General features: G+C 52.3%; 1 protein-coding gene and 1 long non-coding RNA gene across 2 annotated transcripts in view; one reads left to right on the forward strand and one right to left on the reverse strand.

Annotated features, from left to right (window-relative positions):
• The window catches only part of ECE1 (endothelin converting enzyme 1), a 115,729-nt gene extending 97,500 nt beyond the window's left edge, over nucleotides 1–18,229 (reverse strand). The window contains exon 1 of the mRNA XM_060015653.1: nucleotides 18,109–18,229. Within this exon, the coding sequence (XP_059871636.1) occupies nucleotides 18,109–18,111 (3 nt within the window). The 5' untranslated portion in view covers nucleotides 18,112–18,229. The remainder of the gene's footprint in view (nucleotides 1–18,108) is intronic.
• Nucleotides 18,230–18,340: 111 nt separating this feature from the next.
• Nucleotides 18,341–23,165, forward strand: LOC132428127 (uncharacterized). Its single transcript, XR_009520072.1, has 3 exons — nucleotides 18,341–18,511; nucleotides 21,777–21,872; nucleotides 22,844–23,165. It is a non-coding gene; the product is annotated as an uncharacterized lncRNA (long non-coding RNA).
• The last annotated feature ends 723 nt before the right edge of the window (nucleotides 23,166–23,888 follow it).

Raw genomic sequence — 23,888 nt, forward strand, 5'->3', positions numbered from 1 at the left:
CCTCCCTCCACGGCCAGAGAAACAAGTCTGGAGGGAACCAAGAGGGGCTCTCCCCATCCCCACTCCTTTCCACATAAAGAGAAACATGTCAGGGTTGAAGAAGTGACTCATTTTCCCCCAGAGAGGGCCAGGGCTGTACCGAGTCAGGCTGGAAGAGCCCTTGGGTCACTGACCTGCCTGCCTGATCCAGCTGAGATGGCTCTGGGCCCCAGGAAGGGAAGACAAATGGAGGTGGAGGTGGCAGAGACAAGTGGCTGGTGGAGTGTGCCCGGCTTTCCTCACCCAGCCTCGAGTGTGTCACTGGGTGTCCCGGCACTGCCCAAATGGAACCTGATGGAGAAGGAAAATTCCTCTGGACTTTCCTGAATGAGCTTTACGGCTGAATCACTGGCACTTGGGGACAGCAAGAAAACTCACAAATCACCAAAGAAGGAAAAAATCCCTCTTCAATGGAGGGATCCGAGATCACCGGCAGAAATGCTCCCTGACATTTTGTTCCAGCTTTTGTTCCTTAAAGAAACACATTACACAATAGATGGGGGTCAGAATTGCTTGCAAAGTGCAATTACATATATTGAGTTCTATTTCTCCGTTAGCTGGCATTAATGCTTAGAGACATGTCTCTAATAACACTATGAACCATGCACTGGCTCCAGGACTGTCGCCCTGGCACAGGAAGGCTGTTCCCCATCCCGCCCCCTCCCCTGTTCCAGCCCTGTGGGGTGGCACCCTCCCTCCACTCAGTCTTTCACGTGTGTCTGCTGAGAGCAGGTGGGCCAAGACAGCCAGGGTCTCTGCCCTCCAGGGCTTCCCCTCTGGGGCAGAGAAGTAACAGGCACAATTAAAGGGCGAGAGTGCCCGGAGGACAGAACAGTGCCAGTTCCTCACGCAGCTCGAAACTTGCTTCCAGCTGCCTGGCCCCTCCCCGAAGGGGACCACCTGCTTCCCTCCAGAGAGATCCCGAGGAGGAGTTCCAGAGCAACCTTCCTCTAGTCCTCCTCGGCTGGCCCCTCTCTCTTCACTGCCTGAAGCCTTTCTGAGCCACAAGCCCACCCACTCCCTGCCCTGAAGTTAGACGCTCCAGAGGAGCCTGCAAAAAACTCCTGGCTCTGGAGTTACAGCTCTAAGCTGTGTGGCCTTGGCCAAGTCACCTCGCCTCACCAAGCCTCAGCTTCCTCATCTGTTAAATGGGGACATAAGAGGACTATCTCTTTAGATCTGACTCTGATGAAATGAGTCAGCACACATATCGTTTGCCACAGAGCCTGGCTCAAAGTTAACGCTCACCAAACTACGGCTCCCCCCTCCTGCTCTGCGGAGCAGACAGGAAAGAGGACAGAGAGAAGAGGCGCCACAAAGAGCTGCACCAAACCAGGGGTCAGGGTACTGTCCTCCTGACGGCGGCCAGAGGCTCGAGGAGATCCTGGCTTCTTTCTCCAGGAAGCCGCCAGCGACTGTTAGGCCACCCCCCCCCCACCTCACTTCCAAACCTGCTGCCCATGTCCTGCCAGCGCAATGATCCCAGTACAATGAGCTCCCGGCCGTGGGAAGGGGACTTCCTCCGACTTGTCCCAAACTTGCCTCATCCCGATCCAACAGGACATCAGGACCAGGGGGCTGAGCCGGTACCATTGAGCTCTTTCCCTGTCCCTTCTCAGCCCTCATTTTTCTTCCACCCGACGTTCTGAGTTAACAGTAGCTGCTTCCCAGGCCCGGCTGCCACACCGCATGCAGCTCCCGGAGCAAAACTACCCATGTGGGGGTGCGGGGGGGCCTGGAAAACGTGGCGGCAGGAGGAAGAGAACACATTTCTTGAACACCTACTGTGTGCCAGTTCTTGGGGTGTGGGTGTGTGAGCGCACGCGTGCGCATGTGTGTGTGTGTAGGTGTCTCATCTCTAGGAGAGCAGGGGACCCAGTCCCCAGAGGGAGATCAGGCCTGGGTCCAAGTCCAGGGGCAATTCCCAGGGAAAAGGATCCTGAAGGGAAAATGGGCTCTGGAACCTGGAGAGAAAAAGGGGGAGCCTGAGCCCCAAAGAGGAAAATGGGGGCTCCGATACAGAGGGAATGAGGTCCACGACAGGGGAGCTATGGCTATCTTGGATCCCGAGAGGGGATACTTTAGACCAGGATGGAGAGGTGGGGAGAGGCCTGCAGAGCTAGAAATTCATTTAACTGAACATCTCAGAGACTTTACTTGCCAGAGAGTTAATGTGAGGAGGGGGCAGGAGGGGGACAGAAATCTTAAAGGGCCAGCTTCCAGTACAAGAGGTTTGGATGAGGGGGCATCTCCTACTTCTGGGGAAATCTCACCGGCTGAGGCCCAGGCTTCAGCCCTTGTGTTTCCTTTCTCTCCACAGCAGGGAGCCTCCTCAGGTCCTTGGAAGGCCCCCACCCCTGCCCAGTGAGGGGCCGTGTGGGCACAGCGACTCCAGTCCCCACCCCAGCCCCACTTCTGTGGACTCCTTCAAAGTCTGGGGAGGGCAGCGGGGTGCAGAGGTCACGGAGAAAGAATCCGGAGGGCAGAGAGCTGCTCCTCCCCCGTTAGATGCTTCAAAGACAGAATCTGTGCCCATAAAGCCTCCCCCTTCTCTGAAGCCAGCAGACTCCACAGTGGGGGAGCTGGGGGGCACAGGGAGCGGGTATAGCCACCAGAAGGCCTTGAAGAAGAGCTGCAAAAGCAGCTAGCAGGAAGCTGGGCTTTGAGTCAAAGTTTAGCTGGAAGGCCCACTACCAAGCTGTGTGACCCTGACCCAGGGCAGCTCATGCATCCTCCTGGGCTCAGTTCTCACCTGTCAAAGCAATGGGCTGGATGCCCTGTCCTGCCCCAATCAATCACCAAGACTGTCAACTCTACCCCTCAGTGTCTCTGTCTGCCTCTCCCTCACCACTACCACAGGCTTGGGCTGGACCACCATCTCCCACCTCCATTCCTGCCCCCTCACCCAAGGCCATCTCCACTCGGCAGCCAGAGAGGATTTAAAAAAAGGCAATTCAGGTCCTGCCATCTCCCTGCTGGCACCCTTTGCAGGGCCAGGTGGACCCTCCACCCTTCCAGTTATAGATGTTTGCCTTTTCTTCCTTTGCAGGCTTAAGTGGGGTCTTTCGGTGTAGAAGAAAATTAAGCCTAAACTTTATTGATTTGAAATACACACACACACACACACACATACACACACACACACTCACCTGGTCCACATAACCCCATGGGGCCCAGGCCCTGGTGACCCCTCAGCCTCACCTTGGGTCACTTTCACTTTCTACTCCAGCTGCACTGAACATGCTATAGGTCATCCACCTCAGGACCTTTGCACATGCCATTCTCTCAGCCTAGAATCCTTGTCTATCTTTTTGCCTGGTTAATACTTAACCCACCCTTCAGACTTCTTCTCAAATGTTTCTTCCTGAGAGATGTCTTCCCTGCCACTGCTCTCCCGCCAGCCCCTGCCTGGGACGGGCTCTTCAGACATAAGGTCACACAGTATCCTGCTCAAAATCAGAAATCTATGCAATTACCTAAGACCATTTCTGTGTGCTCACCATTCTATGCCCAATTAATCTAAAGATTAAATTAACACTTACAGTACGTTGATTACAAATGTCTTTATTATGACTGGTAGAGGTCTCTTTCAAGACTCTCCACCTCCTTTTGCATCAATCCCCCACCAAGCAATGTTCTGATGGCTGAAGTGACAAAACAAAAGGCCCAGGACAGGGCTGGGCCCAGAGCATATGTGTAATAAGTCAGGATTTCCAAAGTGTGATCATTCGCCCACCAGCGTCAGAATCAGGAAGTTCGCTGGAAATGTAGGTTCCTGTACCCCACTCCAAATATACTGAATCAGAATGTCTGTGACAAGGGCAATGAAATATGCATTTGTCACCGGAATTCCTGGCGATTCTCACGTACACTTGGGCTTGAGAAGCACTGCAGTCAATGCAGTCTTACTGTTACCACTAACCTGCAATTCCCGGGGCCCTGATTAGGAGCCCATAGGTTATGTGGAATGGGAGTGAGAGCATCTGTCACCAGAAAGGCACAGGCCTATCATGAACTGTTCTGTTTCCTCATGGCTTAAAAACATGAGCACAGGCCTTGGAGTTAGACAAGCTGAGGAACAAATTCTGGACTCTCTACTTGCCTAGCTGTGTGACCCTGGACATGCAGCTCAACCTCTCTGTTGCCTTCTGCAGATGTAAAATGGTAACAACCAACCTCTACCTGCCGGGGTTGCTGGAAATGATCTGAGGAAGTGCCTTATGCAAAGTTCATTTCAGGTGCTGGGGGGCGGGGAGATGCGGAGAGTTGCAAAACAAAACAGGAAATCCTTCACCGACTCCTCATGCCTCTTTTGATGCCGCAGGTGCACCGGAGGTGGAATCTGTGTGTCCTTCTCAGGACACAAGTCCTGGCCATCTAGAGAGGGCAGAGACTCTCCATGCAAGGCTGGTCAACCACCCACCACCCTTGCAGAAGGGGTGCGTAGCAGGGTTTGCGAGGACAGAAGCAGGGGTTGGATGGGAAATGGCTGGACAGTTGCCCAGGGCCCGCACTGAGTGGCCCAGGACCAGAAGAATCACTCTCCCAAGGCCAGGCCTCGCAGGGCAGTGGAGCCAAGCATGCCACGGTGGGTGACAACACAGACTCTGGAGACAGACTCTTCAGGTTTAAATTTTGGCTCTGCCACTACTGGCTCTGCCTGGCTGGTGAACTCCTAATCATCCTTCAAGACCCAACTCAAAATATCACCTCCCTGGGCCAAGTTAGTCATCCATTCCTCCAGCCTTTAAAGGCTGTTGCCTTTCACTTGTGGCCAGTTGACTTGTCTATCTCTCCCACAGGGCTAGGAGTTCCTTGGAGGCAGAGATACCCCCATACCTGGCACAGAAGATGCATTTGGCAAATATTGGTTCAGTCTGAATTCCAACTTTTTCAGCCTTCTGAGTTCCCTTCCTCACCCCACTAAATGCCTCTATTCTAATCCCTATTCCTCTCTCAGATACAAGCCCTTTGTTTTCCAGGGTTTCAACTTCCAGATCCCTTTCTCCTGAAAGGACATCAGCTCAAGCCAGAGCTGATGCTTAAGGGAGGATATACAGAAAGACCTCATATTAACTTCTTAATCTTTGCTGGCTGCAAAGGACTCCCATGGAAGGGGAAGCAGTCAGGATCTGCGAGACTGCCTAGTCATAGGACTGTGGGGGACAGTCAGTTACAGACAAAGCACTCTAGTGCAGTGGTTAAGAACTTGGGCTCTGGGCTTCCCTGCTGGTGCTGTGGTTGGGAATCCGCCTGCCAATGCAGGGGACATGAGTTCGAGCCCTGGTCCGGGAGGATCCCACGTGCCGCGAAGCAACTAAGCCCATGTGCCACAGCTGCTGGGCCTGCACTCTGGAGCCCGTGAGCCACAACTACTGAAGTCCGCGTGCCTGGAGCCCGTGCTCCGCAACAGGGATGCCACCACAATGAGAAGCCCGTCCACAACTAGAGAAAGCCTGTGCGCATCAACGAAGACCCAATGCAGCCAAAAATAATACATAAATAAATTTTTAAAAAAAGAATACCTAAAACACCTAAAAAAAAAAAAGAACTTGGGCTCTGGCCAAACTGTCTGGGGTTCAAATCTTGCTCTACCACTTATTGGCTCAGAGAGATACATTACCTCTCTGTGATTCAGTTTCCCCACCTCTAAAATGGGGATAATAAAAATACTTCATAGGGCTGATGTTATCAGTTAAGAGAACTGATAACATAAAACACTTAGCACTGTGCCTAGCACACAGTAAATACTCAAGAAACATGATTATCTTTTTTTTTTAACTTTTCTATTGGAGTATAGCCAATTAACAATGTTGTGAGAGTTTCAGATGCACAGCAAAGTGACTCAACCATACATATACATGTATCCATTCTCCCCCAGACTCCCCTCCCATCCAGGCTGCCACTTAACATTGAGCATGGTTCCCTGTGCTATACAGTAGGTCCTTGTTGGTTATCCTTTTTAAATATAGCAGTGTGTACATGTCAATCCCAAACTCCCTAACTATCCCTTCCCCCCACCCTTCCCCCGCTCCCCTCACCCTGCCCCGTAACCATAAGTTCATTCTCTAGTCTGTGAGTCCGTTTCTGTTTTGTAAACAGGTTCATTTGTATTATTTCTTTTTAGATTCCATATATAAGTGATATCATACAGTATTTCTCTTTCTCTGCCTGACTTACTTCACTCAGTATGATGACCCCTAGGTCCATCCATGTTGGTGTAAATGGCATTATTTCATTCTTTTTCATGGCTGAGTAATATTCCATCGTATATACGTACCACATCTTCTTTATCCATTCCTCTGTCAATGGACATTTAGGTTGCTTCCATGTCTTGGCTATTGTAAACAGTGCTACAAGGAACACTGGGGTGCATGTATCCTTTCAGACCATGTTTTTCTCCAGATATATGCACAGGAGTGGGATTGCAGGGTCATATGGTAGCTCTATTTTTAGTTTTTTAAGGAACCTCCATACTGTTCTCCATAGTGGCTGTACCAATTTACATTCCCACCAACAGTGCAGGAGGGTTCCCTTCACTCCACACCCTCTCCAGCATTTATTGTTTGTGGATTTTTTGATGATAGCCTGATTATCTTTATGTAATAGCTGAGACCAGTAAACGCTATGGCAGGAAAGAACAAAAGGATTATGGAAGAAAAATCAAAGGTAGGCAGAAGTTAACACATCATTTCTCCCAAGGAATCATCAAGTGTCACCAACCCCAGAAGTTTTCTCTGAAGTCGCCTGCCTGGCCAGTGCTGACCATGCTCGAATTGGATCAGAACCACGGTGCCTAGCTTCCCCTGTGGACTGTGAGCTCACTAAGGCAGCCCTGCGTCTGCACCTTCTCCCACACCGTCTAGAGCATGGGGTGATGCGGAGTAGGCTTGTGGGAAATGTCTGCCCACAACATGGGCATAAACAAGCTCACAATATGACCCGAGTCCCTGACAAAGGTCTTTTCAGGGAGGCCCAATTCACTGGTAAGGCAATACAACTCTCTGTTGCCCATGGTGCAAATCCCTGCAGAACCCAAATCCCTTCCAAGCCCATCCTTGCCAGGTGCTGGGAATACAGATGTAAAGAGGTAGGGGCTCTGCTCCTTCAGAACTCCATCCAATAATAAAAATCAGTTAACATCTACTAGGCACTTATGGTATGGATCCCAGATTATGATAGGCACAGACTCCGGCTCTTTACAAGAATTATACTGCTTGTTTAAACAGCTGTATGAGTTCAGTACTATTATTCTTCCCATTTCAGTTAGGCAGAAAGAGAGGCTAAGAACTAAAGGGATTTGCCTAAAGTTGCTCAAGTAAATGCAGAGCTGGGATTCAAATCCAGGCAGACCGGCTCTCGATCTGCATTGGTGCAGGAGACAAGAAAGAGCAGGAAATTCCGTCCAAGGTGACTTGTAGCCTGATAGAAGGCAGTCAGGGGTGGGGAATGAAGGGGGCTGAGGGACAGTCTCCTTCGTCCCTCAAAGGGGATGGGTGGGCCGGGGACTGTCAGGAAAGTTTCTGAGAACAGCTGTGGAAAGAGGAACAGGCTAACGGGTTTGGGACATACATATGTGTGTTGTAATTAGTACCGCCCTCTCGCAGAGTCAAGTGCTGAATATGCCACACGTGCTCTGAGCACAGCTTCCCCCGTTTAATGTTTGCAAACGCCCCGGAGCAGGTTGTTTACCCACACCACAGATGGGAAACCCAAGGCTCAGAGAGGAAAACTTACCTGCTCAAAGGTCCTTTACAACAAATAAGTGGTGAAGCCAGGGTTCAAGTTCAAATTGATACCTCAACCCCTGCTCTTGGCCCCAAGGCCATGCTGCACAAACAAGAATCAGTGAGTGTGTAGTAGGGACCTGGCGCAAAAAGTGGGAGCTGCCTAGGGTTCCATCCCGGGCCTGCATTTAATGCCTGTCTGCTCCCTATTCAGGCTGCAGGCAGACAGAATCGTTCCAGCCCACCTAATCCTTTCACGCATGCACGTGTGTGTGTGTGTGTGTGTGTGTGTGTTTGTGTGTGTGTGTGTGTGTGTGTGTGTGTGTGTATGTGTTGGGGTGGTGGTGATAATTAAGGGCCTTGTTAAAGGGTCTCCCAACTATATGGGGAAGTAAAATAAACCAGCAGTGAGATAGGCTGATGATGGGAATCTCCTCACCTCCCCAGCCTAACTGCGTGCACCAGAACTAGACAACAGCACAAGCGAAGCCTAGCATGCAGCAGGTCTCTCCAGCTCTTCGCGAGGCTCAGAATGACAGAACTGCAATAGCCATGTTATTCAATCCTACTAACATTACGTTATTGACAGCTCCCGTTACCGAGGACCCACTATGTGCACATCCTATGAGCTTTACAAGAATCATTTCAACCACTCTTTAAAACACCATGAGAAAGGAATTACTATCATCCCATTCCACAGGGGAGAAAACCGAGGCTCAGAAACAGTCCCTGGCCCAAGATCACCCAGCTAGGATTAAGTGGCAGAGCTGGGACTAGAACCCAGGTCTATCTGGCTCTGAGACCCACATCTTAACAGAAAGAGCACCGAATTAGGAGTCCCGGAAGTCAGGGTCTAAGTCCTGCTTCTAACTCGTGTGGCCTCAGGCAAAGCCTCTTTCCCTTTCTGAGGCTTTGTCTCCCCGCGAAGAGGTTGTTCTGGATGATGTCTACGTCCCACTTCCATGTAGATCTTCTGAGACTCTGTGAACTCCCATGCCCTCCCTCTTCCTTCTCTCCACCCGCGGAAGCCCAGCAGGATACCGAGTAACCACCCACTCAGGGGCAGAGAAAAATGAAGTACTGCTTTCTCGTGGCCGCCTCCTGCCTCAGACCAGCCCGGGACACCCAGGAACCACCAAGCCACAGGATTTCCTCGAGCCGGGCCGTGGGAGCAGCAGCCCGAGGGCAGAGGGGCTAGGCGTGCCTTTGAGGCCATCACTTCCTCCGCCTCACTTCTCGGCAGGGTGTGCGGAAGCGGGGGAGGCAGGCCCTGGCTCTGTGCCCTTCTGGCTCCATGTCCCTGGGTCCTCAGGGCCTGGGGTGGTGGGAAAGGGGTCACTTTGGGAGAATCCCAAGCTCCCCCTGGAAGGCTGAGTTCAAATGGAGGTTTTAAGACAGGTCTCTCTGGCTCCAAAGGCAAATTTTGCCCCCCATGCTCTGCTGCCAGGAACATCCTGCAGCACCTGGGATGCCCCCACTACTGCTCGCCCGTCCTCTGAAGTAGCTGCTAAAATCCCACATCCTAGAGTAACACAAGCCTCCTTGCCCTCAGGACAGGAGAAAGTACTGAGGCCCACTCTCACCAGACACTGGCCTCCCCGCCTCACTCCTGCCCCCTACAGGCCATTCCCCCACACAGCAGCCAGGGCTTTTCTAAAACATAAACCAAAACGCGAGTCATCCCCTACTTGGAGCCCTGCAGTGGCTTCCCGTCACTCTAAAAATGAAATGCCAGCTTCCCCCCGTGCTTGACAAGGCCCTGCAGGACCTGGCCCCTCCACGCCACCTCTTCCTACCCACTTCCCCCTTGCTTCCTCTGCCCAGCCACATCGGCCTTCCTGCCACTCACAACGTGCCAAATCCCTCGTCCCTGCCTCAGGCTCTTTGCACCTGCTGTTCCTTCTGTTTGGAACTCTCCTCTCCCGCATCTTTGCCTGGCTGCCCCCTCCTCATCCTTCCCGGCCGTCTAGAGTATCCCACCCCCCACCTCACAGCCACATTGTTTTCTTTCCTTTCCTTTCTCTGAAGTGATCTTTCTGGTTGGTTGGTTTGTCTGTTTAGTCTCTGGCTCCCTCCGCTAGAATGTAGCTCCTTAAGGGCAGGGACTTTGCTGCCCCATCCACCTCTGTCCCCACAATGATGCAAGACCTCATTTCGTCCTTATAACCCTGCAGATGAGGATTCAGGAGCTCAGAGAGGTGGAGAGACTTGCCCAAGGTCACAAAGCCCAAAGTGGCAGGATACAGACCCAGGTTTGCTCCATCGCCTTTGCAAAGCCTCCATGGGTGGGGCTCCCACGGCCAGAGGCCTGCTCTGGGGGGCTTTCACCCAGGGAGGACTGATTCACAGTGAGGTGCGTAGGGAGGGTACCAAGATGAAGAGCCTACCCACACTTTCCCAAATGGTCCTTTCTCAGAGATACGGGACAGCTGGGGTTCACAGGTGGCACAGGGGCAACCCTGGAGGTGGAAAAGCACAGAGCAATTGGGAGCAAATGGCTCCCAAATGAGGGGAGCCTACCAGAAACTGGGGAGCTGCGGAAACCTCAATCCACACAGTGTTTTGCAGAAGGGGAAACTGAGGACCAGGAAGGGGAAGGGACTTGCCTAAGGTCACACAGACAATCAGTGGTAGAGCCTCATGGCCTGGGGTCTCCAGGGCCAGGACCCCCTCCCTGCCCTGAGAAATGACAGACGCCTAGAGAAAGCTCAGGCAGGGTCTAGGCAGAGCCCCAGCCTGGCTGCCAGGCCCTGACAGCAGAGGCAGGGCCGACAGTGTGGATCTGAAGCATTAAGACAAAGAAAGGACTCAAATTCCATCCTGCTTCTAAAAACATTCATCACGAAAGTACTCTAGGTTAGGCCATGGGGCCCTGGGCAAAGAGGTGAACAGTACCCTCCTTGGAGAACTGTGTGGCAGTTTCTAGGAAAGTTAAATACGCACTGACCCTACGGCCCGGCAGTTCAACTCCTAAGACCCACCCAAGAGACACGCACAGGAATGTCACAGCTGCCCAAACTGGAATCAATTCAAATTCTCATCCACGGACATTTACATGCACATCTACCCAGTGGGATGCAATAGAGCCTAAAAAGGCCCAGATACTGGCAACAGCACGAAAGAACTACAAACGGTCAGTATTGACTGAAGCTGAAGGAAACCAGACCCAAGTGTACATACATATGAATTCATGCAGATAAGGTTAAAAATCAGGCAAAACAGAGAATAGAAAGTAGGTCAGCAGCCCCCTGTAGCAGGGGGTTGACAGAAGGGGGCACGTGGGAACTTTCTGGGGCAGTGGAAAGCTTCTATATTTTGATCTAGGGGGTGATGATGTAGGTGTGTACATTTGTAAAAACTGAGCTGTACAAGATGTGTGCATCTTATGCAAATTATACCACAATTTTAAAAAAACGTACAATCTTGTCCTCAAGAAGCACCCACACAAGCAGCACCAGGACTGGCGTGTGGTTCTCGTGAGGCTGATACCAGCTGAGCGCCCTGTATGTGCCAGGACTGAGCTGGGTTCTTCTGAAACAGCACCTGACGAAACTGTTCCAACTACTGTACAAACTAGGCCCCAGCATCTCCATATTAGCGACGAGGAAAACACAGCTCAGAGAGGCGACATGCTGTCCAAAGTGACAGAGCAAAAAGCATGGGAGCCAGGCTTGAACCTGGGCCCACTGGTCTGTAGGTCCACTTCTGCTGACCGGCAGCTGCCTCATCCCATGCCTCCTCCTCTCCAGGGCTGGAGGGAACAGTCCTGTGTGTACTGGACTCGGAGCTTCTGTGAAATAGCTGCTCTGGAAATGCATCCTTCCTCCCCGCTCTGCCTCCCCCACCTTTCCTTGCTGCTCTCACTGCCACAAGTCTCGGAGGTCAGTCCTGGACCTCCATCCAAAAAAAGAAGCCTCAGCTGTGTGTGTGTGTCCGTGTGTGTGTGTGTCCGTGTGTGTGTGTGTGTGTGAGTGTGGTGTTAACCAAGGGGCTTTTCCAACCCTTGGGTCCCCCCAGCCCAGCCAGTGGCCCCAGAGTACTAGGAGGGCTTGAGGTTAGAGTCCCCACCCTTGGCTCCAGTCCCCAAGTGACGCAACCCAGCGTCTGGATTCAGAGAATCATAAATGTTTCTCTGGAGTAACGGCCACCACCGCCATCACTCAGTTCTTACCCTGAGCCAAAAGCCATGCGCATTAATGCATCATCTCGTTAACCCTCACCAACGACCCTCCAAAACAGGTATGTTAGGATCTCATTTTACAGATGGAGAAACGAAGCTCAAAGGGGTTAACTGACTTGCCCACAATCTCACAGTGAGGCAACGGCAGAGCTGGGATGCAACCCTCGTCTGGCCAACTTCACGCCTGTGCTCTGAACCAGAGTATTATGCTTGTGATCCTACAGGTCACAGCTGAAAAGGCCCCTTGAATCGGTCTATCCCAGCCATGTCATTTTACAGATGGGAAAACTAAGGCTCAGGAAGGGAGAGTGTCTTGCTCAGGGCCACACGGAAAGATAGAGGCAGAGCTGGGCTGGAAGCTACACGTATCTCCACCCTTGGCCTTGCCTTCAGTGACCAGAGCGGCCTGGAGCAGGCCATGTGCACCCAGAGGGGCAGCGTGTGGGAGGCAGAGGCTCTGGTTCCAGGCAGAGGTAAATATTGACATGACGGTGTTTACACTTGTAACCCTACTCCTCCTGGCTGCCACCCTCCCCGCTCCTGCCTACAGCCAAGGAGGCAAAGGAGCTTGTGGGGAGGAGCCCAGGGAAGGCGAGGCTTATGTGTCAGGCTCACACTCACGGGGGGCATGTGGTCAGGAAGCTTGGGACATCTCCAGTCAGGGGCCACTGGAGACGTGGGCCAGGGCCCCTGGGGCAATGCCGGGAGCTGGGGAGCTGGGGGTCTGGGCGGGGAAGCACAGGCCTGGGTTGAAGTCCTAGCTCTGCCACTGACCGGCAGTGGGACTCAAGGACAGTTGGTGAGTGGGGAGGAGAGGACTTCACTGTCAAGTGCTGTGCAAAGGTGAAAGATAATCAGTATTTCAGCCTGGCCCCAATCAGCTCCCAATGCCTCTGGCCACTGCCCAGGAGTCCCATCCAGGTCCTCAGGGGGCTTTCCCAGGAAGGAAGTTTCTGCTAAATTGAGTGGTAGTTTGGGACTGAAGCCAGAATCTTGAGGAATCAGGAGGCCGCTGCCCAGTTCCAGCTCCTAATTCCCTAAGTGGCCGTTGGGCACCAGCTTTCACAGCTCTGTAATGGGGATGAACCTACTTCCTGTGGTTGGTGTGACAGTCAAAAGGGTTACATTTAAGTGCCAGGCACATGGTAGAGGCTCATTGTACCCCTCAGTCTTCCCTCCTGTAAAACGGGGACGTTGAATTAGATGGTTACAAATCCCCTTTTAACACAAGCATTCGAGGTTTTAAGAAGATCTAGCAGCCAGGCCTACCTCCCTATCTCTGGGCCCTGACATTGGGTCCTCCCTCAGCTAATTTCCTGAATGTTCTCCAGAAACTTGTTCCTCTGTTTCCATCTCCCCTGTCGGTAAACCGCCCCCCACCGCCCACCTCTCCAGGAGCCTGTGGGGAGGAGGGAGCCATTCTGAGGCTTGTCAGCGAGCTGAGACAGGCCAGCGGATATCCCAGGCACCCCATCCTCAGGGCCGCTGGGGAAAGGGCAGAACCCTCAGGGCCTAGACCCCCAGCACCTCTCACTGGCAGTGGGGTTCAGTCAGTGTTGCTTGCTCATTAAACTTTGCCCCCCAGACTATAACTCTTTAAGGACAGAAGAGTATCTCCTTGTTGTCATGTCTCCAAAGCTTGGCTCCTAGGAAGCATTCCATTCCACTAACTGTTGCCATATGAAGCAGCTCAGATGCCGCCTCCTCTGGGAAGACTTCCCTGATACACCTCCATGGCCAGGGTGACTCTGGAGCTGCATCCCTGTTTTCTACCTTGTTTCAGAGCCATTCTGAAGCTTCACCTTTCTCTCTTTTAGGTCAAAGTTCTTGGAGGCCAGGAGCCCCGCTAGTTATCTGCATGAAAGCATGAGAAGAGAAAGGTCAATGTCCACAGGGCTGTGGGACCTCTGTGGCCACAGCTCCCTCCTCTCCTCACTGCCCATTCTGGGCAGCATGATGGGGATGTGGGGTGGGGTGGATGGGGCAGTGACTGGTGTCCAGACTACTGTCATCTCTCCTAGGGCCACTCTGGCAGCCTCCTAAATGGTCTCCCAGCCTCCAGCCTCACCCCTCCTACCCATTCTCCAGAAAGCAGCCTGTACCATCATCTCAAAACGCAGACCTGACCACATCACTCCTCTCACTGCCCTTAGGATCGAGCCCCGAATTCTTAACCTGGCCCTCCCTGCGTGCGCCTGCCCCGGGGCCACCTCCCAGCCTGCAACTGAATTAACTCCCGAGTGCACCATGTTTTGTCCCATCTCCCACTTACTGCTCCCTCTGCCTAGAATGTTCATTCTTTAGGCTACAACCTTAATGTCACGTCCTCAGGGAGCCTCTTCTGATCCCCAGGCCAGGTTGCCCTATCTGTTCCTCGGCACCCTGCGAGTCTCCTTGGTAACAGAAATCACACTGGTAATTTCCTGCTCCATATCTGCCTGCCCACCAGACTGTGGAAGACAGACCTACCCGTCTCGTTCACACCACCCACAGCCCCAGCTCCTGGCATTATGCCACGCATACTTGTTTGGTGAATGAATGAATGAACGAATGAATGAATGAGTGCAGCACTCTGACGGGGGCGAGGTGCTTAGCTAGTCAACCAAAAAGAAAAAATTGAGGGGAACGAAAAGTCGTAAACATTTGCTGATGGTTCCTCCCTCGCTGTCATCGAAGTGTGGACTTTAGCCAACCTGCTTATGTCTTGGCTGACGCCTGAAACTTTCTGCTGAATCCACCCTGTAGCCCTCTTACTCCTCAAATCCTGCTGCTCTCCTGGTCTCTCCAGTTCTGTCTGGGAAACAATGTACTTATTCTTTAACAAAAGTTAACAACATGCCTATTTACTAAAATGTTAGCAATAACCCAGTTATGAGCACAGGCTCTGGCCACACCGGGAAAGGTACTTCTGTGTTCCGGGAACCCCCTACAGACTGGTTCAGGGGGGATGTGGCTGGCCTCCCACCTTTAATTAATAATACTTTTTCCCTCAAGTGCTTAATAGGCAATGAAGCATTTCTACATTGTATCTTACAGAAGGAGCAGATCTGCCCCATTTGGTAGGAAAGGAGGTGTAGAAAGAGGGAATAACTGATGCAAAGTCACGCAGCAAGTTGGTGGTATAACCAGTATTCAAACCTAGGAGCTGGACCTGTCCTCAACTCAGCCACTTACGGTAAAGATGATTCCCAACCCTTAGCTGTGGCTTTGTGCTCGGCCCCTAGTTTGGAATGTAAAGGAACATTCTCAAGGCGCCACAAGAGTGGACTGGCAATGCCGGGTTGGGCCTCCTTCCCCCAACCTGTCCATCTGGTAACCCTCCAAACATCTAGGAGGTCTGTGCCTGCTCTGGCGCTATCTTGCTGTGTGACCCTGGGCAATCTCCTTCACCCCTCTGTGCCTGCTGCTGTGCCTCCTGAGAACCCTCATGTCAAGCCTGCACTGGGGGGGTCTACCTGAGGTCTCTGAGAACAGCGCTGACTCCCCGCCAAGGGGTTAGAGACCTGGGTGGGGAGCTTGGAACCATCAGGGAGCTTGAGCCAGGACAACAGGAAACAGCCCACACACTCTCCAAAGGAGCCCCACTAGGAACCCAGGGGCCAGGGGAAACTTGGCAACGATGGAGGGAACGCTGAATTGTTTAAAACCCATGGAGCAGGAGATCCAAGGAATAAACACTCTAGCAGCCCTGAATCACCCCCACCTCAGGAATGAGCACAGGGACTAGGGTTTAGGGGAAACCAAAATGACGGGGGCCAAGGAGGCCTGACATCAGCCTCCTCTGCACCCACATGCAGTGGACCAACAGTCCACAGTGGAGTTCTGGCTCCTCGGTCTGCCTAAGCCTCCAGCCATCCAGCCCCATCAGCATCCCTTGCCCACTCTCTCTCCTCTCTCCTGCCTCTCCGATGCCCAGGTGTCAGGCAAGCCCCATTCAGGCCTCTCCCGTACTCCCACACCTCTGGTCCCCTGCTCACACAGGTTCCCCTAGCTGGGATGTTCTTTCCAACTCAGATGCCACCTGCTGGGTGAAGCTTTCTCTCACCTCTCCATACAGAAGGGAGCCCTCACCTGGCAGGATCTCTCTACCTCTCCTAAAGATATGCCACCTAGCCTGAGGATTGCGTGGACATTTATGAACTGGTGGAAGCTCTCCTGACACAGTGTTTACGACTGTTTTTCCCTCCCTAGACAGCGCTTGGCATATAGTAAGTGTTCAATAAATCTTTGTTAAAAGATGAGCCAATGACCCGTTCTCTAAGTATCACTTCCCTTCTCCCCACAACATGATGAATTTTAATCCTTCTTCCAGACTTAGCAAATAGGTTAGATGTCAGGCAGAACTTCCCACCTTGAGCTTACGGTTGTACAAGAAAGGAAAGTTAGCTGTATTTGAGCAAAGCACTCTCACTGGGTTATCTCACTGAATCTGTACACCATCCCTGTGAGATAAGACCCATCATCTCGCTTCACAGATGAGGAAACTGATACTGGGAGGTGATGATGTAATTTGTCCCTCTGGGGAAGTAGAGGAACTAGAATTCAAATCCAAATCTGTTTGATGCCAAAGCCAGGGGCCCCTCTGACAGGCTGGGAGGCTTCTTAGGTTGTAAGGCTCTGAAAAGTGTCACCAACGCAAGGTGACCTCTCTTTCTTTACTGATATTTAAGGAGAAAACAGTTCTCTTTCTGAGTAACTTAGGTCAGGGTGGGCTTGGAGGCAAAGTGGATGATATGACCTCAACCTCAACGACACCCCTTTTATTTCCCATATACTGAGACCTTAAATCAAGTGCCGTCCGCGGGGAGTCCAAGCAGAGCAATCCAGGGGCAGGTTCCTGATCTACGAGGTGGGCTGGATCCAAGATGGTCTCTAAGCACCTTTGGGTGCAGAGTCAAGCCATACCTGCATTACTACTGACTCCGGAGAGGCAGGTGGTACAGGGGAGGCGGACACTCGTGGAGCGAGAAAAGAGGGGACTGGCTTGGAGGGAAGATGAAAAGGATGTTGCAAGGGCACTCCAGCCCTGGGCAGAGTAGGGGCTGGTCCTGGGGAGCCCCTGGGGGGACTCGTCAGTCTACAGGGGATCCCATCCTGCCCCCACCCGGGCCCCCACAGGCTTGGCAGCATTGCCACGGAGAAGTGGAGGTGGCTGCTTCCCCAGGACTGGCAGCCACCATCACTGGCACGTGCCCTCCTCAGGCCCTACGTGGTGACCTGTATCCACTCCGCAGGGTACAGAACTGGACTAGAGAGAGAATCAGAGGGGCCTGTCCTTGGGGAAAGAAGCCACAGAGAAGTAGGTGGCCTTGGCCCCCAAGATGGAGAGGTGATCACTGGGCCCCAGAGAGATATTGAAAGGTCTTAGCTTTCCTTCCAGAGACAACCCTCCTCTCTAACACAGCCTCAACAACTCCGGCCCGACCAAATGGGTTTCTCTCCTAAGGCTTCAGAAACCCCCCTGAAATCCCCATGCCCAGCTCCCTTCTCCCCGGTACCAATGCCCATCCAAGTCAGTGCTTGGTCTCAGCAACCCCCTCCTCTGAAGACCCATTACTGGGAGATGCTGGGGAGACCAGATCGCTGGGCCTAGGGTCCCCAAGTGGCCCCTGGACTCTGACAGCCGCAACCTGGCTGCCCAGCCTCCACTCTCAAGCCCCTAGGGGAATACTGGATTCACAGTCCCAGGGCGCCCAACCTAGTCTTACGAATGCGCTCGGCGCCGCCACCCACGATGCCCCAAGTCGAGCCCCCGAACCACCTCAGAGGCCCGGGACACTCAGGTCCTACCGAATACAGCCTCTTCAGATTGCCCCTGACCCCCTTACGGAACCAGCCGAGGGTCTCCAAGCCCAGCCGGGTCCAGGGATTTCCGGACGCCCCAGCCCAGAACCGCACCAAGGGACTCCGAACCGAATCGGCCACCCCAAGACCTCCAAACCCGGCCGGGTCCAGCCGCCCAGAACCAAGCTCAGCGCGGCCGCCCCTGACGGGACCGAGCGCGGCGCCGCCAGACGAGCCGAGCCCTGCCCGCCCGCCCCCCGACTCCACGCCCTCCCAGGGCTGCTGCCTGCGCCCAGCCCCCGCGAGCCGGGCGGGCCCCGAGTCCCACTCCGGCGCCGCCGCGGGGGACCGTCAAGGCGGGCCGGGCGCAGCACTCACCATAGCTCGCGCGCTTCGCTCCGGCCCCGCGCTGCTCCCCGGGCCCCACTACCAGTTCCCGGCCGCACACCTCGGACGCCGCGGCTGCCTGCCGCGGCGGCGCGCTGGGTCCCCGAGGCTAAGCGCGGCACCGGCGCCGAGTCCCAGGAGGCGGGCCTGCCGAGGGGCCAATGGCGGGGCGCGGGGCCCGGGCAGCTCAGCCAATCACGCCCGGGGACCGCCTGCCCCGCCCGCGCCCGCGTCTTAACCCTCTGCGCGCTGGGACTGGGGCCGGGGCCGGGGTGGTGTGCTGACCCCCGAGGGCAGAAACGGGCTGGGTCTCCGGCTTCAGGGTACGGGGTCCAGACCTCGCCGAGACCGGCTCGGGGCTGGTGGAGCCCGGGGAGCGGCTCAGCTGTGTCAGGTGCGCGGCGCCGGGAGCCTCGGCGACCTTTGTCTCATGCCTGGCGCCAGCAAGGAGTGTGACCCAGCGTGCTGCAGCTGCGTGTGTGTGTTTATGTGGTGTGTGTGTGTGTGTGTGTGTGTGTGTGTGCCTGTGTGTTTATGTGTGACGGAAAGGCAGAGACTGACTATTTTGGGAGTTTGTTACTGCCTGCTTCCGTGTGTGTGTGTGTGTGTGTGTGTGTGTGTGTGTGTGTAAGAGTGAGAGGGTTGAGAGGAGAAGGTAGAAGGGAAGCAGAGAGAAGGATGGATGTTTCTCTATGCCTTTACGTTTGTATGTCAGAGGAGAAACTGTCTCTACATGTGGTTGTGTAACTGCCTGAGTGAAAGAGGTGTGTGTCTGTGTATTTGTATGAATGTGTGATCTGTGCTTTTGGGGCCTGTTTTGCATGCACGTTGGTGTGGTAGAAAGAGACTTTGTGTCCCTGCTGTAAACAAGTGGAGCCCAAACCCCTGTGGTGTTGTGGTGTAGCATGTGCACATGAGAGGGGCAAGGCTGTTATTTGGTACAACTGTGTGTGTAGCCCAGTTTGCAAAAAAGAGAGAGAGAAAGATTGTGGGTGAGGTGAAAATGTGTGTTTTGTTTATGTGACTTTGTGATTATCTCTATGTTGTGTTGAGAAAGAGAAACTAATATGCAGGGACCATGATAAGTGGATGTTTAGGAGAGACAAAGACATTCCAGAGGAGATGGTGTTTGGGCTTTGAAGGATGTATAGGAGTTCATGAGGCCAGAAGGAAAGACCTGGGGAATCTTGCCTACCAGTCACGGGTGACAGAGGTGGATTCTGGAAGACAGGGCATCTACTGCCAGCCACCCTGGTCAGGAGCTGGCCCAGAGTGATTCTGAGCATGCAGAGGAGGGGTCTGGGCACACAGTGCAAGGTTACAAAGGGACCATCTGCTCCTGGGCAGTGTGTGTGGCCACCTGGAGGGCAGGGAGGGAGCTGTGGAAATAACTCTCCCTGTTTCCATTCAACAGCCCTCTGAATTCTCCAGTGTGGAGGGAGGGAGACAGGGAGGAAGCCACTTGTCAGCATTCACAAAGCTTGTTGAGTGCCACAGACTAGAAAGGAGGGGTGGGCCCTGCCCAAAAGGTGACCAGAACTTCTCTGGACTTTGATGCCCAGACCCTCTTTCCATCCTGGAGGACTGGTAGCTTATACCATCAGCTGTCCAGGCCTGGACTGGTTTCAGATTCCTGACTATTCCTGGTTTCAGATTCGTGACCATTCCTGATGCCTGGAGGGACATTCTGAAATCCAGGGAGACACGAAAATGGAACCAGTTACCCTAGCTTTCCACTTGCCAGCGGTGTGATTCTGGGGGATTCCCTTCTCCTCTCTGAGCCTCAGTTTTCTCCTCTGTAAAATAGGATTTGTAATTCCTGCCTACCCCCCAGTACTGATGTGAAGATTTAATGAGTTAATGTACACGTGGGCCCTCTGTAAGCTATGAACCACTGGAAAATGTTAAGCGTTTCTCCCTTTATATTAAGTTCAAAGCACTTCAATACTGTCAGAAGTCTGGCCAGTGTTGCCTTTGGGGAGGGAATGACTGGAAAGGGGGCAACAGGGGGACTTCCGGCTGCTGGTAAGGTGGTTTTGGGATGGAAGGACTGGGGACAGGGCTGTGTTCAGTTTGTGAAGACGCCTTAGGATCTGTGCATTTTTTTCTGTATATGTTATACTACAACAACATGTTCCAAAAAAAAGAAAAGAAAGGTCAGGCATCCTGACCACATTTTATTCACTCACACGATGGGCATTCTGGAATACTCTATCAACGAGGCAGGAACCGGGCTGAGTATTGGGGATACAACAGTGAACATGATGTGATCCTGACTCTATGAAGAAAAGAGGAGAAAGGGCGTGGCTTTCTCACCTCTGAAGGGGGCACATTGGCAGGGGAGGGGCTTGCCCAGAGCCACTCCCTGGGCTGGCAGCAGAACCAGGACTAGAATGAAGGACTCCTAGTGCTATGGCTCGGTCTCTTCCATTCCACCAGGCTGCCTGGGAGAGACAGGCCCTGGTCTTATGCTGCTCAGGGGAGAACAGTGAGAAGGTTTGCTGCTAACTCTGACCCTAACCTCCAGCTCCTTGAGGATCCTCAGAGCTCACCTCCACCAAACAGCCTTCTAGGAACAATTCTATTCTATAGATGCTATGATTCCCACCCCAGCCCCATGTTACAGGTGAGGAAAATTAATGTTCAGAGAGGGAAAGTGACTTCCCCAAGGTGGCACAGCCAGTCTAAGAGGATTTGGTCCTTTGCTGGCATCATGCTGCTTCTGTTGACATTTGTGGACTTGCTGTGCTCTCTGACAGAAACCTGGGTGGTTGTGTGGAAGGAAACATGTTTCCCTTGTCAGGCTCCTATAGACTGGATGGTGAGGGTGCTTCCTCCAAATACTCAGGTTTCTGGGCACAGCAGTCAGAGCATCTGGGCTCAAACTGGCAGAAAAACTCCCTTAAACTGAAAAGTACAGGGGTAGAGCTAGCTTTAGTCATGGCTGCATTGAGGAGCTCAGATGATTGTCAGGATTCAGTGTCATTCTCTTGGTCTGTCAAGACTGTTTCCCTCTCTGCTGGCCTTGTCCTCTGGCAGACTCTCTCCTCATGATCACAGGGTGGCTGCCAGCAGCACCAGCCAGGCATCCTAGTCTCTCAGCAGCTGCAACAGAAACAGGGACTCTTGCCTCAACAGTTCCAACAACATTCCTCAAACCAAGTCTCATTGGCTCTTACTGAGACATGTATCCATTCCTTGGCCAGTCACTGTGACCGAGGGTTCTGACTGGCCAGGCCATGGAGAGTGAGGGCCTCAGAGGTACCTGGCATTTGAGTCTAGTTGTGATTTCTAGCCATCCCAGCCTCAGGACTCACCAAGGTCCAAGAAGAATCCTCCCGAATTTGTGGAGAATCTTAAATTTCATAGGCCTTCAATAAATGGCAACCGTTATTATTGGTATTCTTCTTCCTCTGCTTTGCCTCTGTCATCATCTTGTACAGAGTAGACATTCAGTAATGTCTAGCATACAGTAGGTACCCAAAGAATCCTTAGTGGTTGACTGATTTTTTGGGGGAGTGGGGGGTTGCTGATGCCATGTACCAAGTCAGAGAGAGTCTGGACAAATTGGACAGCCCATGGCCTGCAGACAGGATGAGACTCATTATGAGAACTATTTAATTTTTTATTTTGTTTTGTCTTCCATAACTGAACTGAAGCTATAGTCTAGAGTTCCTGGGGGCATCACCAGACTCTCCAGGAACAGACTCCCCCATCACACACATCCACCCACCAGCCTAGGAGGATATAATCAGGTAAGCATCAGAAAGAGCCCGTTAGGAGGCTGGTCCGGGAGGAGCAAGCAGAACTTGTCAGACCCAATCAGACTATTTCTGCAACCCTGCAGAGAGTTTGCCTGGGGTGGGGCTGGGGACCGGCATGTCGCAGCCTGATCCCTTTCTCCTTGGGCCACCAGCTACTCTGATTCAATTGGGCAGTTTGAGTTTCCATGAGGGGCTGGAGGTCCATTAGGTCTTGACTAACAATAGCTGCTATTTATCAAGTGTGTGCTGGGCCCCATAGTTGGCACTTTGCATGATTTAAATACAGGACCAGTGGAATATATTTTGGATACTCACATTATCCCTGCTTTTGCTTTACTCTTTCTGCTATTTTCCCTGATTTCAAGTGCAATTAATATGTGCTCACTGTAAAATAGTGTAAACAATATGGAAATGAATACAATAGGGAAAAAGTCCCCCATAATCTTACTCCTCAAACATCAACCACTGTTAACTCCTTGATGAGATTCTGCATTTAGCTGTATTAACAGATGTGTGTCTGTTTTGTGAGAGGAAGAACATTACATTATTCACCTGTTCATAGCCTCCTTTCCTCCCTGCCTTTGAGGAAGAAAACTCTGTAGTTCAGGTAGCTTCAGCCTGGTTTTATTCTGTGGATCTGAGTGACAGGAGGAGGGAAGGGAAGGAAACAAGCTAAGAGGGAAAGGGCAGAGGTTGCTGGGTGGGAAAAGATGGGAGAGGCTGAAGCAGGGGGCAAGGAGGTAAGAGCAGTGCAGCCTGAGCTTTGAGAGAGCATTTCAAGGACTCAGGATACAGATTTGGAGGCTGTCTGCAGAGGGTGGGAGGGAAGACAAGAAAAAGAAACAGAAAGAGGAAAAGGAATGTTAAGAAGTTTTTTTGAGATTATGAATAAAATCACCTTTAACATTTTCAAAAGAATTGAATAAATATTTAAATTGCCTTTTGGACTTCCCTGATGGCAGAGTGGTTAAGAATCCACCTGCCAATGAAGGGGACACGGGTTCGAGCCCTGGGCTGGGAAGACCCCCACATGCCATGGAGCAACTAAGCCAGTGTGCCACAGCTACTGAGCCCATGCGCCACAACTACTGAGCCCGTGTGCCACAACTACTGAACCCGTGCGCCACAACTACTGAGCCCGTGTGCCACAACTACTGAAGCCTGCTCTCCTAGAGTCCGTGCTCCGCAACAAGAGAAGCCACCACAACGAGAAGCCCACGCACCACAATGAAAAGTAGCCCCCGCTTGCCGCAACTAGAGAAAGCCTGCGCACAGCATCAAAGACCCAACGCAGACAAAAATAAATTAAAAAAAAAAAATCCCTTTAAATTGCCTTTCAATTTTTTTGTTGTTGTGGGGGGAGGGGAGGAACTGGTGTTTCTTTCTAATTCAATAGTGATTTGAGGCTGTCCTCAAAGTGGCTCAGCTGTACCCTGGTTACTTTTTTATAAACAAAAAAGTGAGATTACATAATATTAATAATTGCTAAAATGTATTGACTATTTACTATATGCCAGGCATTGTGCTAAATATTCTTCCATATTACTTTATTTAATTCTATAATATCCCAATGGGGGCAGGTACTACTATTATCTCATTTTACAAATGCGGAAGCTGAGGCTCAGAGAGGTGAAACAACTTGCCCAAGGTCACACAGCCAGCAAGTGGGGGAGCTGGGATGAGATAGTTTTTCCATTATTTTAATCGTCTGGTATGTAGTTGCTCAGTTTTTGTTGTCGTTGTTATTTGTGTGTTTATTTGTTAAGGAGCTTCAAACCCCTTTCTGCTTGTGATTGGGCAGGAATATACATAAATAAAAGTTAGGCATGCGCTGTCGTTGACCCCACAATTCCCTGCGGTCAGTATTACCCCTGTTTTCTATGTTAAGAACCTGAAGCTGAGTGGGACATGATCACTAATCTAGAGTAAGGCAGCTTTTAAGTTGTGTCATGGGATTTGAACTCAACTGTGTTTTCTCTGAAGGACCATACAGGAGCCGGAGCTGGG

This window comes from Delphinus delphis, chromosome 1 (assembly GCF_949987515.2).
Source record: "Delphinus delphis chromosome 1, mDelDel1.2, whole genome shotgun sequence".
Taxonomy (NCBI): domain Eukaryota; kingdom Metazoa; phylum Chordata; class Mammalia; order Artiodactyla; family Delphinidae; genus Delphinus; species Delphinus delphis.